A 13,118-nucleotide genomic window follows, 5' to 3' on the forward strand; every position below is an offset into this window, starting at 1 on the left:
ACGAAAACCTAGATAGAAGTTACACTATTATTGTACTTTTAGTAAGCATCAATTTAGCAATTTAATCCTTATATTCTGCTGGTATGAAAAGAGGTTGAAAAATATTCCTTACTTTGTAATATTTGCTTCCAGTATCATTTTGAAAAAGTGTAATGCATTTGCTGTCCAGCCTCCAGTAGTGTCGCTTTCTCTGCAGTGAAAAACAATTAATGAAATGTTCATTTTGCAAAAGCACCACTGCCAAAATGTTTCCTTAGTTTGAAGAGATGTACTGAGAACGATAAAGACCCAATTACTATGACAAAATTTTAATGAAAATTTTCTAATTGAATTTAGAATTTATAGACCTCTTATTATTTCTAGCTCTGCTATTTCAGGAATAGCTCTGTTAAAATTGTACAAGTTTTAAAAATTTAAAATGCCATTCTGAAGTCTGCATTACATTCAGCACAATTTGCTGATATACATGATCCTAAAGCAATTGAAATTTCTTTTTGTATCCCTTCTAACACCCCAGCTCACTTTTGAAGGTCACATACTGAAGGCTTTAATCATTTTTTAGCAGGTTAGAATGAAAACAGCCTTTTTCTACACTAAACCTATGTTACAAAAGTCTCAATTCAAGTGGCAGTAAGGTATCAGGGAAAGTGCAGCTGGAAAGTATGGCTACTTTACAGAACCCCTTAACATCATGTTTCACTTCCTTAAGAAAGATTTTTCATTTGACTGCCTATGATAATGCAACAGATATATTCAGATGGTTTTTGCATGTTTTAACTGTCTCCTGTTCTTACAAGCAGTGCCAGTCCTACTTATGATAAGTACTGGGACTTTAGGAATCATAAAAATTGCAAAAAATGCCTTACATGAGTGACTGTAAATTATCTGAGTATTGTAATCATTTGATTCTATACTATAACATAACATTTACTGGAAGACAGGTCTTCTGTAACAATTCTTACCAGTGTGTCCTTGCTTGTATAGTGAACCATCCAACCCTCCTTCATTACTGTGCTACTTCTCCTTTTTGTGTGCTTCACAGACTGTACCACTCTCATTAATGGAATATTGTTGCTGGTTGAAGGGCTTAAGAATAAATCATTAAAGGTTTTTAAAAAGAAGATAACTTTGGACAGAGAAAAAAAAATCTTTAAAATCAGAATACATATATTCACACACATAGAAAATATCTACATTTATTTTAATCATTGTTAGCAGACTTGGTTTGTACACTATTTTGTTTTGTCATTCCAAGTATCTAGAGATTACAAAGGAAAAAGGCTGTAATACTACACAAAGGGAATGCCAGAGACCTTCTGAAGGCTTACAAACACTATTCCAAAAGTATTTCTAAAGATGAGGTAAGAAAATGGGCAAATGACTAGGGCCCTGTCTAGGCTGTGGGAGCCATTGCTCAAGGTTGTGCTATGCATGATTCAGAGCAGTACTTGATCTTGAATCTCTCATAACCTACACAGACAATGTCCATCAGACTCCTGTCCTGTGATCTTGCTTGAGCTCAAACACACAATGGAGTGATGCCAGTTTACAGAGAAGGAAACATGTCAGCTGCCCAGCTGCACACACCCTGGCCAGGCACAGCAGAGAGTCTGCTGGAACCTCCCAGAGAAAGAGATTTAAGCTACTCTACACTCAAAGACTTAAGGCGAAACCCTATTGCCTTGTGGGGTATGCACACTGCAACTTTCTACCATTCAGCCAACACACAGTGAGCTGGGAAGCCATGGGAATGTGACAGCGTGCCTGATGGCACCATCAGATAACAGCTGGTAGCAACCAGAAGCAACCTAGCCCATCATCCTTGCTGTTAGAGTTAACAACTCCTAAAGCAGATTCTGTGCAATGGAATATGGACTCAATCTGTTCAGTCCTAGACATGAATACTTGGCTGTTTCTGGCAGAAATTTAAACAGTGATGCTGCATTGTGAAAACAGAGCACAGCACTGCTTTTGTATTATGCCCGGCTAGCAAAGCTATTGGTGCAGCAAGTCCAACAAAAAAGGGCTGATAGTGTTTAGCAAAAGAATAATATGTTAAGTTCCCAAAGCTGTTGTGACTGTAGATGTCTGCAGATGGCCCTGCTTCACTGTAATGCATCCTGGAAATAAACTTTATGAATAGGTAGTTTCCCATCAAATTGCAGAAAGTACTGTCTGAAAGTTTAAGTATATAACATATACTTAATACCTCTTTTCTGCCTAAAAATGATTTAACCATCTGCAGTTTCTATTTAGTTATTCCTGTGCTGACAAGATCACTTAAAAAATATCCATGGATACAGAAACTACCCTTAGAAATAAGTGCAGAGAGGTGTTACTGGAGGAATCTCTCTTACATAAGTAAAACATGTACCTTAGTTATAAATGTTTTATTAGCACAATTAGGTATTTTTATTTTGAAAACTTGCAATGCTGTCTGCTTCATAAAACTTGGAAATTTAACATGTTCTGTGACAATGATTTAATGATCTAAGCACAGGCTCATATTCCAATGATACAAGGTGTCTACACATCATACATGTATCATATGTATCTATGCAGACAAATACAGCAGTGGTTTGCTGCTGCATGCAGTAAAACTGCATATTGTTGTAATGGATTGCTTTTTATTAGTGCAACAGATGTATGACAGTAACACAGAAATGAGGGAACATTTATAAGAAATAAGAACATATTACTGAGAGAGACTCCCAACAAGCAAAACAAAAGAGGAAATTGCAAGTCAAACAGACATGTGAAAGGAAAATGTTTTATAAGGTATAGATCCTTTGCATCAAGGAAATTACAGTTGAAATTTCTTTAATTCATTTTAGGTTCCCTGACAAGGAATAATCCCTATTTTTTCCATACTTTTTGGACAGTTCCAATAAGTGAATGTTTCTTCTCTTAATTGACTTCTGAGGTACATTGCACAACTCAGTTTCTGTCTTCCTTCCTGAACAGTCATTTCAAAGCACTAATCTATTTTTTAACTTGCTTCAAATTACTACTTTAAGTTTGTCCAACTTTCCTTTTCAATAAAGGCATCTAAAAATACAAACAATCTAGATCCAATTATACCATAGCCACTTACACATTTTTTTTATTTATCTAAATTTCCAGGCACTGCACTGTTAAACCAGGGGAAGAATGCCTTGGAAAATAAGTAAACAATAAATAAATATTTTACTAGTAATTATGCACAAAGAGTTTCACATCACTTTCATACAAGAACAGACCTGTAAGAACTACTTTTGTGTAAGTTTTCAAATGCTACTTCAACTTGACAATAAAGCTTCTCTTAAATTACAAATGCATATAGTCAGTGAAGCAGTCTCACCACATTTCACCAGCACTCCCCATTCTAAATGAGTGAGAACAGTGACCATGTACATTTCCCCTTGAGCCCTAGACATGATTTGTACAAATAAATACAAAGATGGAAGGTATGCTCACTCCCCAGCTCACCTGATCATCCTGTTAGATTCATCGTGATCCAGATCAGCATCCTGCATTTCTCCATTGTCACTATGGCATCCTGTCATTGACATCTCTGAATCATGAGCCATAGATTCCTCCATGTCATCTATAAAGCCACTGTTTCTTTCACTGTCATTGTCATCGCTCCCTTCTTCCATGACCACATCAGACTCAGCCCCAGGACTAAGAAGGTCTGGAATACCATTTCTCAAGTTATTATCAAAAACATGGCACATTTTAAGCTTCCAAAAAACTCAAGTTCTCTTTGGAAGTCTATTGCCCGCATCTAGACAATATAAGTAGACAATTATTTATAATGTGAACTGTTCCTTTGCACAGGAACAGTGTTTTCTGTGAAGCCTGCACAAAATAGCACAATAATCAATACCACTGAAACAGTGCTCCCTGCCATTAGAAAAGAAATACTAAAAAAGCACCACAACTTAAGTCTTAGGGTTTAACTGATTTGACTATGGCATAGCATTAATAGCATCATCCATCTTACATTTTAATTATATTAAACTTTCCTGTTCCCAAATTAAATATGCCTAAGCAAGATCAGAGTAAGAAACAATTTTTTGTTGCATTGTTGCCTGTGAATGGATTTATTTGGAATATAAAATAATATAATATTTGGAACAATATTAGTCCAGTCAGAGGGTAAAGACAACGTTGGTTTCTCTGGGATGTTGCAATGTTTCAGAAATTTGAAGTAAGGTTAAAATCACATGGAACACATCAAATAGTTTCTCCTAGCAACTTCTGCCTAATTGTGTGGAGGAAGGTTCTTGACAGCCAGCGTAGGCAATGTAACACAAGAAGCACCACACTGAATTGTCTGACAGCAAAATGTTTGGAATTGATGGCATTTCAGTGAAATTAGAAGTGCACATCTGAAAAGTTTGTTTTCATGTACAGTAGTCTTAAGATATTTGGACATAAATTATTGATGTGTGATTAAGAGACACATACTTCATCTCCAGCAGAACCAGTCACTCAGTCATGAATGATCCTTCACAGTGCAAAGCTCTCTCTCTGCTATTCCTACAACACTTTTAAAATATCTATTTTCAATAATCCTACAATCAGTTAAAAATAGCTCCTTACATTTTGTATATAATGCATTTACTAATGACACCGCACTTGGAGTTTCATTACTCAACTCTTCTTTCACTTACTATTTTAGGGAAGATCTGTCATTTTGTCCATCACACAGTAGATGGACAAAATGACAGATACTGTATTTTGTTTATTAAGTTTGAAAATAATGTGAACCAAATTACTGACAAAATACAAATGGAATACAAGTCAAAATTGCCTTTGCTAATCCCAGGGACCCTCTACCAATCATTCAGGACACACAATTCAGAGTTCTATAAGGATTCTAGGTATACCATACTAAGAGTATTATTTGGCGTATAAAAGCCAAGTTCTATAATTTTAAGATTGCAATCTTCAAGGAAAATACTTGGAGTAAGCCCAGAATATGTGTTCTCACCACAAGTGACTCTGCACAAGCTTTCCTGAGACAAACTGTCACTTCCCATCAGCTCAGCATCAGATTCACGTGTCAGGAGGAAAGTCCTAACTAAAGTAGCGTGCTGCTTGTGAAGCAAAGGTGGGGAGAGGGCAGAGGGGGTGTGTTGTAGTGATGAAATACACCTGCCTCAGATGGAAAGAGGGACTTTGGAAGAGTAATTCAGAAACAAATGTAAATTTTGTTCATTTAGTTCAGTTGTGCAGAAACAAAGTTTATGTTCCTTCCTGTCTTTTCACAGCACTTTAGATCAATCACAATCAATCTCTAAAACTGCATCAACACAGGAAAAAGTAACTAAATCTGCTTTATCATTTTAAAGCAGATTTAGTTACTTTCTCTGACTAAAAATCTCAGGGAAAACTTTACACTCCTATCAATGGAATTAACATTTCATAGTGCATATTTTAGTTTTTGAAAACCAAACCACAAATTTCCATTAGCAACATTACTCGCATTCCTGAAGTTGTGTTGTGAGATGATCAATGGTTAAGTGAGATATAAATGGTGAAAGGTTAAAAAAAAAAAGAAAAAATAACAGTGACTCCAAGAGTCCAATGAGAGGTGCATCAGAAAGGACATTCAATAGGAAGACATCATCTGCTTTCCAGAAGATCATGTACTTTGTCACATTTCAAGTGGAATACTTAGTACCTGTAGGAATTTTCCTATTGAACATAAAAACTTCATAGTGATACAGAAACACTACTATAAAGAAATATTGTGAAAAATATTAGTTAATATTCCTAATTTTGGAATTTCTTGATGTGTCTTCAATAAAGTAGACGACTGATTTAAAGGAAAAAGAATGCATCATAAGGTAATAATCAACCTCAGAAGCAGTTTAGGCTGACAACACGGTAATATACATTAGAAACCGAGCACTTCACCACACTTCTCATTCCCTTATCACACAGGAAAGTGACATTTTCAAGGCAATCAACAACTCATCTGCAGCCACTCCTTTTTTCTCCACTACTGTCTGTCAAGCCTGCCCGTACACCCTTATACTTAACTCAAAACCAGCAGCACATGCATGGGAAAATCAGCAGATAGTCAAGACCTGATTTGTGGCAACCGGTATGATTAGTTTTATGCCATCAGTAAATGGTGGATTTTTTTTCTGAAGAGCATTCCTAGTTCTTCTAGGTATGTTTTTCCTTCTCAGGAAGATCATCCATAACCACTTTTATCTCCCTTCACACTAAAAGAAAACTTTGTGCTTCAAGCTGACAGGCGAGTGCCAACTTCTCACGTGTGGCTTTTGGCTTTCCTCTGGCATTCTGCTCTTACCAGGTGTTATCACAGGCCCATTTTGCTGCTGACATCACATCTGTGGCACAGCTTAGCCTGTCTGCCAGTGCTACCTATTTGGAAGAAACACTCCAAAGGGATGGTGTATGGGCTACTCACAGCATTACTCCCACACTTCATCTTCGACATACAACAGAAATATTGCAGAGGAAAGGCCACTCCCAAGCAATGGAAAAATGTGTGTTTGTGCACGTCACAGTTTTACATTTCTTTTATTTAACTGATGGTTTAAACAATGACAGGAACAATTGTTAATGCAACTTACCTCCATTAATGGCAACTTCCCCCAGGCAGTTATTTGGCACTTTAGGAGCACAGCGTTTGTGACAGTTGAATCTACAGTCTGATAAGTGAAAAAGAGATACAGCCAAATGATTTCTTTTTCTGTGACACAATTATATTTTTTCCTGCTACCCAGCCTATAGATATTAAGCCCTATGATTTAATTAATACAAGTCGTATGTTCAGAGAATGTGCACTAGCCTGGCTCCATGCTGCCTGTCAGTGGAAGGGAGAGGATGAAGATGCTAGAAACACATTTCTGAGGGGAAAAAATGCCTTTCCAAGGGTAGCTGGGTGGAGCAGCACTACAGCAGCCAAAGTGGAGCTCAGCTCATCTAGGCGAGTGATGAGGAGGCACAAGTGCTTGGCTTCAAAGCCAGAGCTGCCCTTCCAGTGAAAGAAGCAGAATGGGCTGCAGTGTATCAGCTGCATTTTAAGGGACTGACTACATAGGAAATACTGATGACTGAAAATTGAAACAGGAGAACCCTAGCCAACAATTTTAAGTGAGAAAATATTTGGGTTTTACATCACAAGGCAACTTCTGGACAGCTTGCAACTACGGGTTCCTTCAGCCCTTTTCCTATTTTTCAAGGGTTTTTTTATTTATTTCTTTCATATGTGTAAGTAGCACTTCATTACATGTCATGGGAATTGCTTCTTTTGATTTTTGAATACATTTTACTTAAACTAAGAGCTGTAAGTTACTAACACACCAGGAAAACCAGAGACAGAAAGGAAAACATATTCTAAGGCTGTCCATATCTTGTAATTATTTAAGATTGATCTAAACACCAACTAGAGGTATAGAAGTGCCAAACTACAGAAAAATTTTAATTTTTTTTTTTTTTTAATGAGGTTAATATTTGCTTAGGTCACCAGGATTCAAAATGAACTGAAATAGGTGATGCTTTGATAGATATTTTGCTGTAGTTAAATTGCATCAGAATCACACCTTAAGTTAAATTAATGCAACTTTGAATTTTGGGGGGTTTAAAGAAGTAACACAAAGTATACTGATTAATTTTATGATAGTTATTATTTATTGTAATAGAAGTAAGGTGATTTTAAGCCTCCATTAGCCAATATTCCAACCCCATAGCATGCACAATGCTTTGTATCTACAGGCTAAGGCTGGCTAAGGTGAGATTGTAGCAATCTAGGCTACAATCCAAGGGGCCTGACTCACTTCAGTACCTACTAAGGCATACAATGCCATGACACTTGAGAGCACATTAGTCACACTGAAAAAATATGGGTTTAAATTCTCATATAACCCCATCTTATTTTACTTCCGTTACAACTTCCCCAAAACACTGAGCTGCTGAGGCTCAGGCATATGCTTCTTCAAATCACACACAGGACTTGGTAGATCAACAGCAATGAAGATAACAATATGTTATGTTAGTCCATTATGTTAACTATTCTGCTGTAAGCACAGGTTCACCTATGCCAAATACAAGATCATTTACACCTGAATGAAAAATGTGAGCTACTGCACATACACCAAAGGGTAAGAATGAACAGCCATGCAGCCAGCTCCTATAGAACACCAATTACTGTAATTTTGACTGCAGCTTAATCCAGTGTAATTGTACATGTGCCTACACGTAGACAGTTCAGGGAGGAAATCATGAATAAGGCTACACAGTAACCACTCAAACACTAATTTATTAATTTTATTATGCTTAGCGTTTATGTTCCTAACGGACATTTACATACCTTTGCACTGCAAACCCTGTCTAAAAATCCCTTTGAGAAGCTTCTTGCAGTACTGGCAAACTGTTGGACGTGTGTAGGAGTGGATGACAAAAGTATGAGGCACTTTAACCTTTGACAGTAAAATCTTGTCTAGTTGAATAGGCCGTCCAATGTAGGACTGTGAATTTGACCTCTTCTCTCGCCCAGTGTATGATTCTGATGGTGTCTTTTGCTGTAAAAGACATAAAAAGGAGTTTTGTATTCATTTTTTTAAGAATATCATATTCATATATTCCCTCTCTTCAACAACACTGTCATATGCCAAAAAAAGTCGTGTAAGTGCCTTTAAACACTAATAGAACATGCATCATGCCCCTCTCAGACTGCTTTTGAAAAACTTGAATGGTACTGAACAAAACCTTTGCCAACACTTATATACTTCATATTGTGACTGAAACAGGTTCTTAGTAAAAAAATTAATCAAAATTAAAATGCTCATTAAAATTTCTCAGAAAAGCATTTTACATTCTGATAAAAACCATTTTTACCTCTTATTTTCTGTTTTACATCAAAAATAACTTTTATAGGCTATTTTTTGTATAAACATTAAAAAATTATTACATTATTCTATGTGCACATAGGTTAATGATAGAAAAACTATTTATTTATAATTTTTGCTATTGCTAACCTTACCACATTTAGATTATGCACAACAGATCACAACAGGTATTTAAAGGTGTGTGTGTATATATACACACACACACACTTTTAAATACCTATTATATGTATATGTGTGTGTATATATATATATATATAGATGGGAGACACACAGTTTGAGGCATGAAATCCAGAGAATTTCTGGAATAAACTAGTTACCATATTTTCTCTATTAAATTTAGATGTACATATGATAATTAACCCAGAAAACAACTTGCCTGGAAAACTGCTTTCTCCTAACACTTGCCCTAACCAAACTACACCCACAATTAACACTGAAAGGAGAAAAAAAAAGTGAGGAAATGCAGCTTGATTATTTAAAATACCTTCTCATTATCATCTACAAATAATCTGATAACTGAACACTAGAAAACAAATCACTCAGAGTGAGCCTGCACTGTTCTAAAACTGTAGTAGCTGAACCTTCAGGTAGACATTAACTTGAAACTCTGCTTAGATACAAACACATAATGCTATAGAAATTCCTCCATCTGATTGCTATTTCCCAGTCATGAAAATATAGAAAAAAATATTTTTGTATGCTTCTATCTGAGACTTTTGGAGTAAAGAGGAATTGAGAAGTCATTTTAATGGCAGAAGAACCTAAGGAATTAGTTCCTGGCTTTGCCTTCACAGTGCATTTGCCATGGGAGGAAAAAAAAATTTCTTCCTTACTAAGTTCATAGAGATTTCTTGCTGCAAAGATGAATTCTTTGATTATACTGTAGAATTAGGTGTCTCTTCCAAGAGTCATAAAGATCCACTGCACTAACTTAGTCCTTTAAAATAAATAAAAAATATGCAAAATACATTGTATGAGCCAGGTACATATGGCCACCCCAAAGAAACTAGATTGAAAGAAGAAAGCATCTCTCTTTTCTTTATCACAAATAAAACAGGAAAAACTCTGAGTACATACTCTGATATTCTGGGTTTATTACTTCCTGAGGTCTAAATCTTCATGCTCTGCAAAGCACACATGCATATTAAAAAACCCAAACAATTAATGTCTCAAATTGAGATTAAATTTCTTTTTTTAATATTTGTTAACTAGTAATAAAATATTCGCCTAATATTTCTAAGGCAGATTGCTCTAAGTTTTACGAAGTCAACATCACCAGGCCTGCAAAATGGAAGGCTGAAGAATGAGTCACATATTCTGCACAAACAGCATTGCTCAGCTAGTATGAACCACCTGGAAATTACAGCCCTCAGTGTCTGTGGACAGGGAAAAGCTCACAAGGAGCAGTGAGAAACAGATGCAGTTCTTGCAGTTCTATGTCAGTGTAGAATAGAAACAATTTTGGTCCAGACTGATTCTACTTCATAGTCCTAGTTCAGTGCTATACAAGTTATAGCCTCAAACCCACCCTTATGACCAGAAAGTCAGCCCTAAGTTTGCTCTTCAGCATCCACAAGAAGAGTTTTACTTGTAGCATACTACAATTAACTGTAAATATTTTCTTTTTGAATAAAAAAAATTCCTAAAGGGTTCTTAATTCTAATCACTACTTGTAATGCATTAGTCACAACACTATGCTCTCTCTTTCTTGAATCTGGACATTTGGTGGACATTTTGTGGACATTTTGCATGTAGTGATTCTAGTCTCTTAAAATGAAGTTTAATTGAAAAGGAGTGAGAATATGTAAGGAAAAGAGTTCTTCATAGTGCTTGATTTCATTATGTCACTGTAACAAACTAATATTTCAGTTTACCATTCTTATCACTAGAGCAATTGCTTGACAATCTTACCCTTGTCTGCAGTAAAAGTGATCCAAATATCTCCTAATGCCATCATCTCTCTTAGAATACTGACTAATGTAATCTAAATTAAATCTATTTTCTATGATCACTCTTTGTCTTCACTTTCCAAATTATTGCCTAATCAAAAATTATTTTGGCAACTGAATACTGCTAAAAGCAAAGTCCAAATTACTTATACCTAGGTGACTTCATGCTTAAAGGATTTTAGAAAGCTGGTTTGGCTGTTTTCCTCACCAAATGCCTTGCAGGTTTTATAAACTTCAGTAGTGCTGCTGAAATGTACTGAGACTCATCTTGGACAGTCAGGATTAACAGAGAGAGATGGTCTTCCCTACAGCTTTGGTTCTGACCTAGATGTCTGATCAAATCTCAGGTGTGGTACAGTACAAGTGTGGGACAAATTATTTGCTATATGTTTTGCTCAAATTGATGGCAAATTTTTCAGTTTTAATGTGCTAGTGTATGTTTCTGAAAAAAATGTCAGGTCGAACAAAAAGTGAATTCTAGATGCTCTACATTGAGTTGATTGTTTCTGAGATAACTCTAAAACAGTTACTCATCATACCATCAGCCTTGATCAAATAGAGTTATCATTAATAAAGCTTTTGTCGTGTTGTTTGGTAGGGTTCTTTTCTCAAAATTTGTATTAGTCAATGCACAGTTATAATTTCTGAAATAATTACTTCAAGTCTCATTTCACATGGCTGTGAAGTTGCGTTCCTGAACAGACAATTAACTGAGCTTTTGTTAGTAATTCATAAGTGTTCTCTACAACTCAAGTAGTAATACATACTAAACAAAAGATAAAACACTGGAAAACCTACTGTTAAATGTCAGTCTCCAAGTCAAATTTATAGAGAAAAGTATTTCAGCTTTTCTTTGCCATTCCACAAGTGCTGGGCTGCTACATGCCAGCACTGTAGCACACCATGTAAGGCACGAGCAGTTCTCAATTTACACTGACTTCAGGTCAAGAGGTAAAGCCAAGTTTCACCTTCTCCCCTGCTAGAAAAGACATCAGAATTCATGGATCTGGTCTCACTCCTGTATGCCCAGTCCTGATATGCCTGACTCCATTCCCTCCCTCTTGCAGCCAGAGGCAATGTGCCCCCTGGGTCCTACTCAAGGGGAGCAGGGGAAGGGAAGATGGTGACAGATAATTCATGGCAGCTGGAGCATCTTCCACACCCTCTGACGACTGACTGATTAGGAAGAGCACCTCCTCCCTCTTGCCAGATAAGCTTTTCCTCCCAATGTTGTCCAAAAGTCCTGTCAAGATCCCTCAACACTAACTTCTAGCACTCCCAGCATCAGATGCCACAATTTTAAGCCCCTGAAAGCACAGGAAACCAGGAACTATACTATTTTCACTGGAAAAGCAACAATCTCCTCCACAAAGCACCTTCTCCTTCAGCTGGCGTGCCTGGTTTGTTAGAAAGATAAATGAGTTTTTCCTGGTAGCCAGCCAGACTACTGACTCAGCAAGTCTGGAAACTTCCCAGGAAATGATTGCTTAACCAGATTACACCATGGAAACTAACAGCCTGCACAGTTCCAAATACTAAATAGTCCTTTAGAACAATCATCCCAGCAAGGTAATCTATACTTTAAGAGCTCAAGAGATGATTTTTCAAGTGACAATGAACACCAAGAAATATGTGCATATACTGAATGCTGGACTGTCAAACTAAGCCAATGACACTGATCACATCCAGATACTTCAATTATGTTTTAACTGTGAGAATATCTAATAGAATCCAGTCTGCTTACTCTTACTTTGGAAAAAAAGAAAGTTTGGTTTTTTAATACCAAGAACGAAGATGTGACAATCTTTTCCCCAACATGGGGCATTCCCCGTGACTTTCATTTAACTGATGGTTTGCTCCTTCTTGTTCAATTTCTTTGAATTTTTGGAATATACTGAATCTCCTCATGTGAGTTCTGGTGAGCTCTGTTGAAAGCTACTAGAAGACACAACAATTTGCCTACATTACCCAGAAGCATAAAATCATTGTACAGTCATAGCAGGAAGAAGACAGTCCCCCAAAGGTAAAAATACGCAGCAGATCTTTCCTGTCTTTTCTAGTCCAAATACACTGCAAAATGCAATTAAGAAACTGAAATAAACACTGATTTCCCCACCAATGTAATAAGTTGTTCCTATTACCTGGATGAGTTTGACCATCTTGTAGCATTCCTATCTACTCCTTCCAGGCACAGAAACCAAAGAAACTGCAGGGAGATGCTGAAGGGACTAATGGGAAGCAATAAAAGCTGACTGATGGACCCAGTGGGCTCTTGGGAACAAAGACAAGGACCGGC

General features: G+C 36.7%; 1 protein-coding gene across 3 annotated transcripts in view; it reads right to left on the reverse strand.

The window, feature by feature from the left end:
* PRKD1 (protein kinase D1) overlaps positions 1-13,118 on the reverse strand; it is a 113,186-nt gene that overhangs the window by 20,597 nt on the left and 79,471 nt on the right. For all 3 annotated transcript variants that reach the window (XM_059849843.1, XM_059849842.1, XM_059849844.1), the window contains 5 exons: positions 8,336-8,546; positions 6,597-6,674; positions 3,469-3,673; positions 963-1,086; positions 113-190 (listed from right to left, as the gene is read on the reverse strand). In XM_059849843.1, coding sequence (XP_059705826.1) covers positions 113-190; positions 963-1,086; positions 3,469-3,673; positions 6,597-6,674; positions 8,336-8,546 — 696 coding nt within the window. The remainder of the gene's footprint in view (positions 1-112; positions 191-962; positions 1,087-3,468; positions 3,674-6,596; positions 6,675-8,335; positions 8,547-13,118) is intronic.

Source organism: Haemorhous mexicanus, chromosome 6 (genome assembly GCF_027477595.1).
Source record: "Haemorhous mexicanus isolate bHaeMex1 chromosome 6, bHaeMex1.pri, whole genome shotgun sequence".
NCBI lineage: Eukaryota > Metazoa > Chordata > Aves > Passeriformes > Fringillidae > Haemorhous > Haemorhous mexicanus.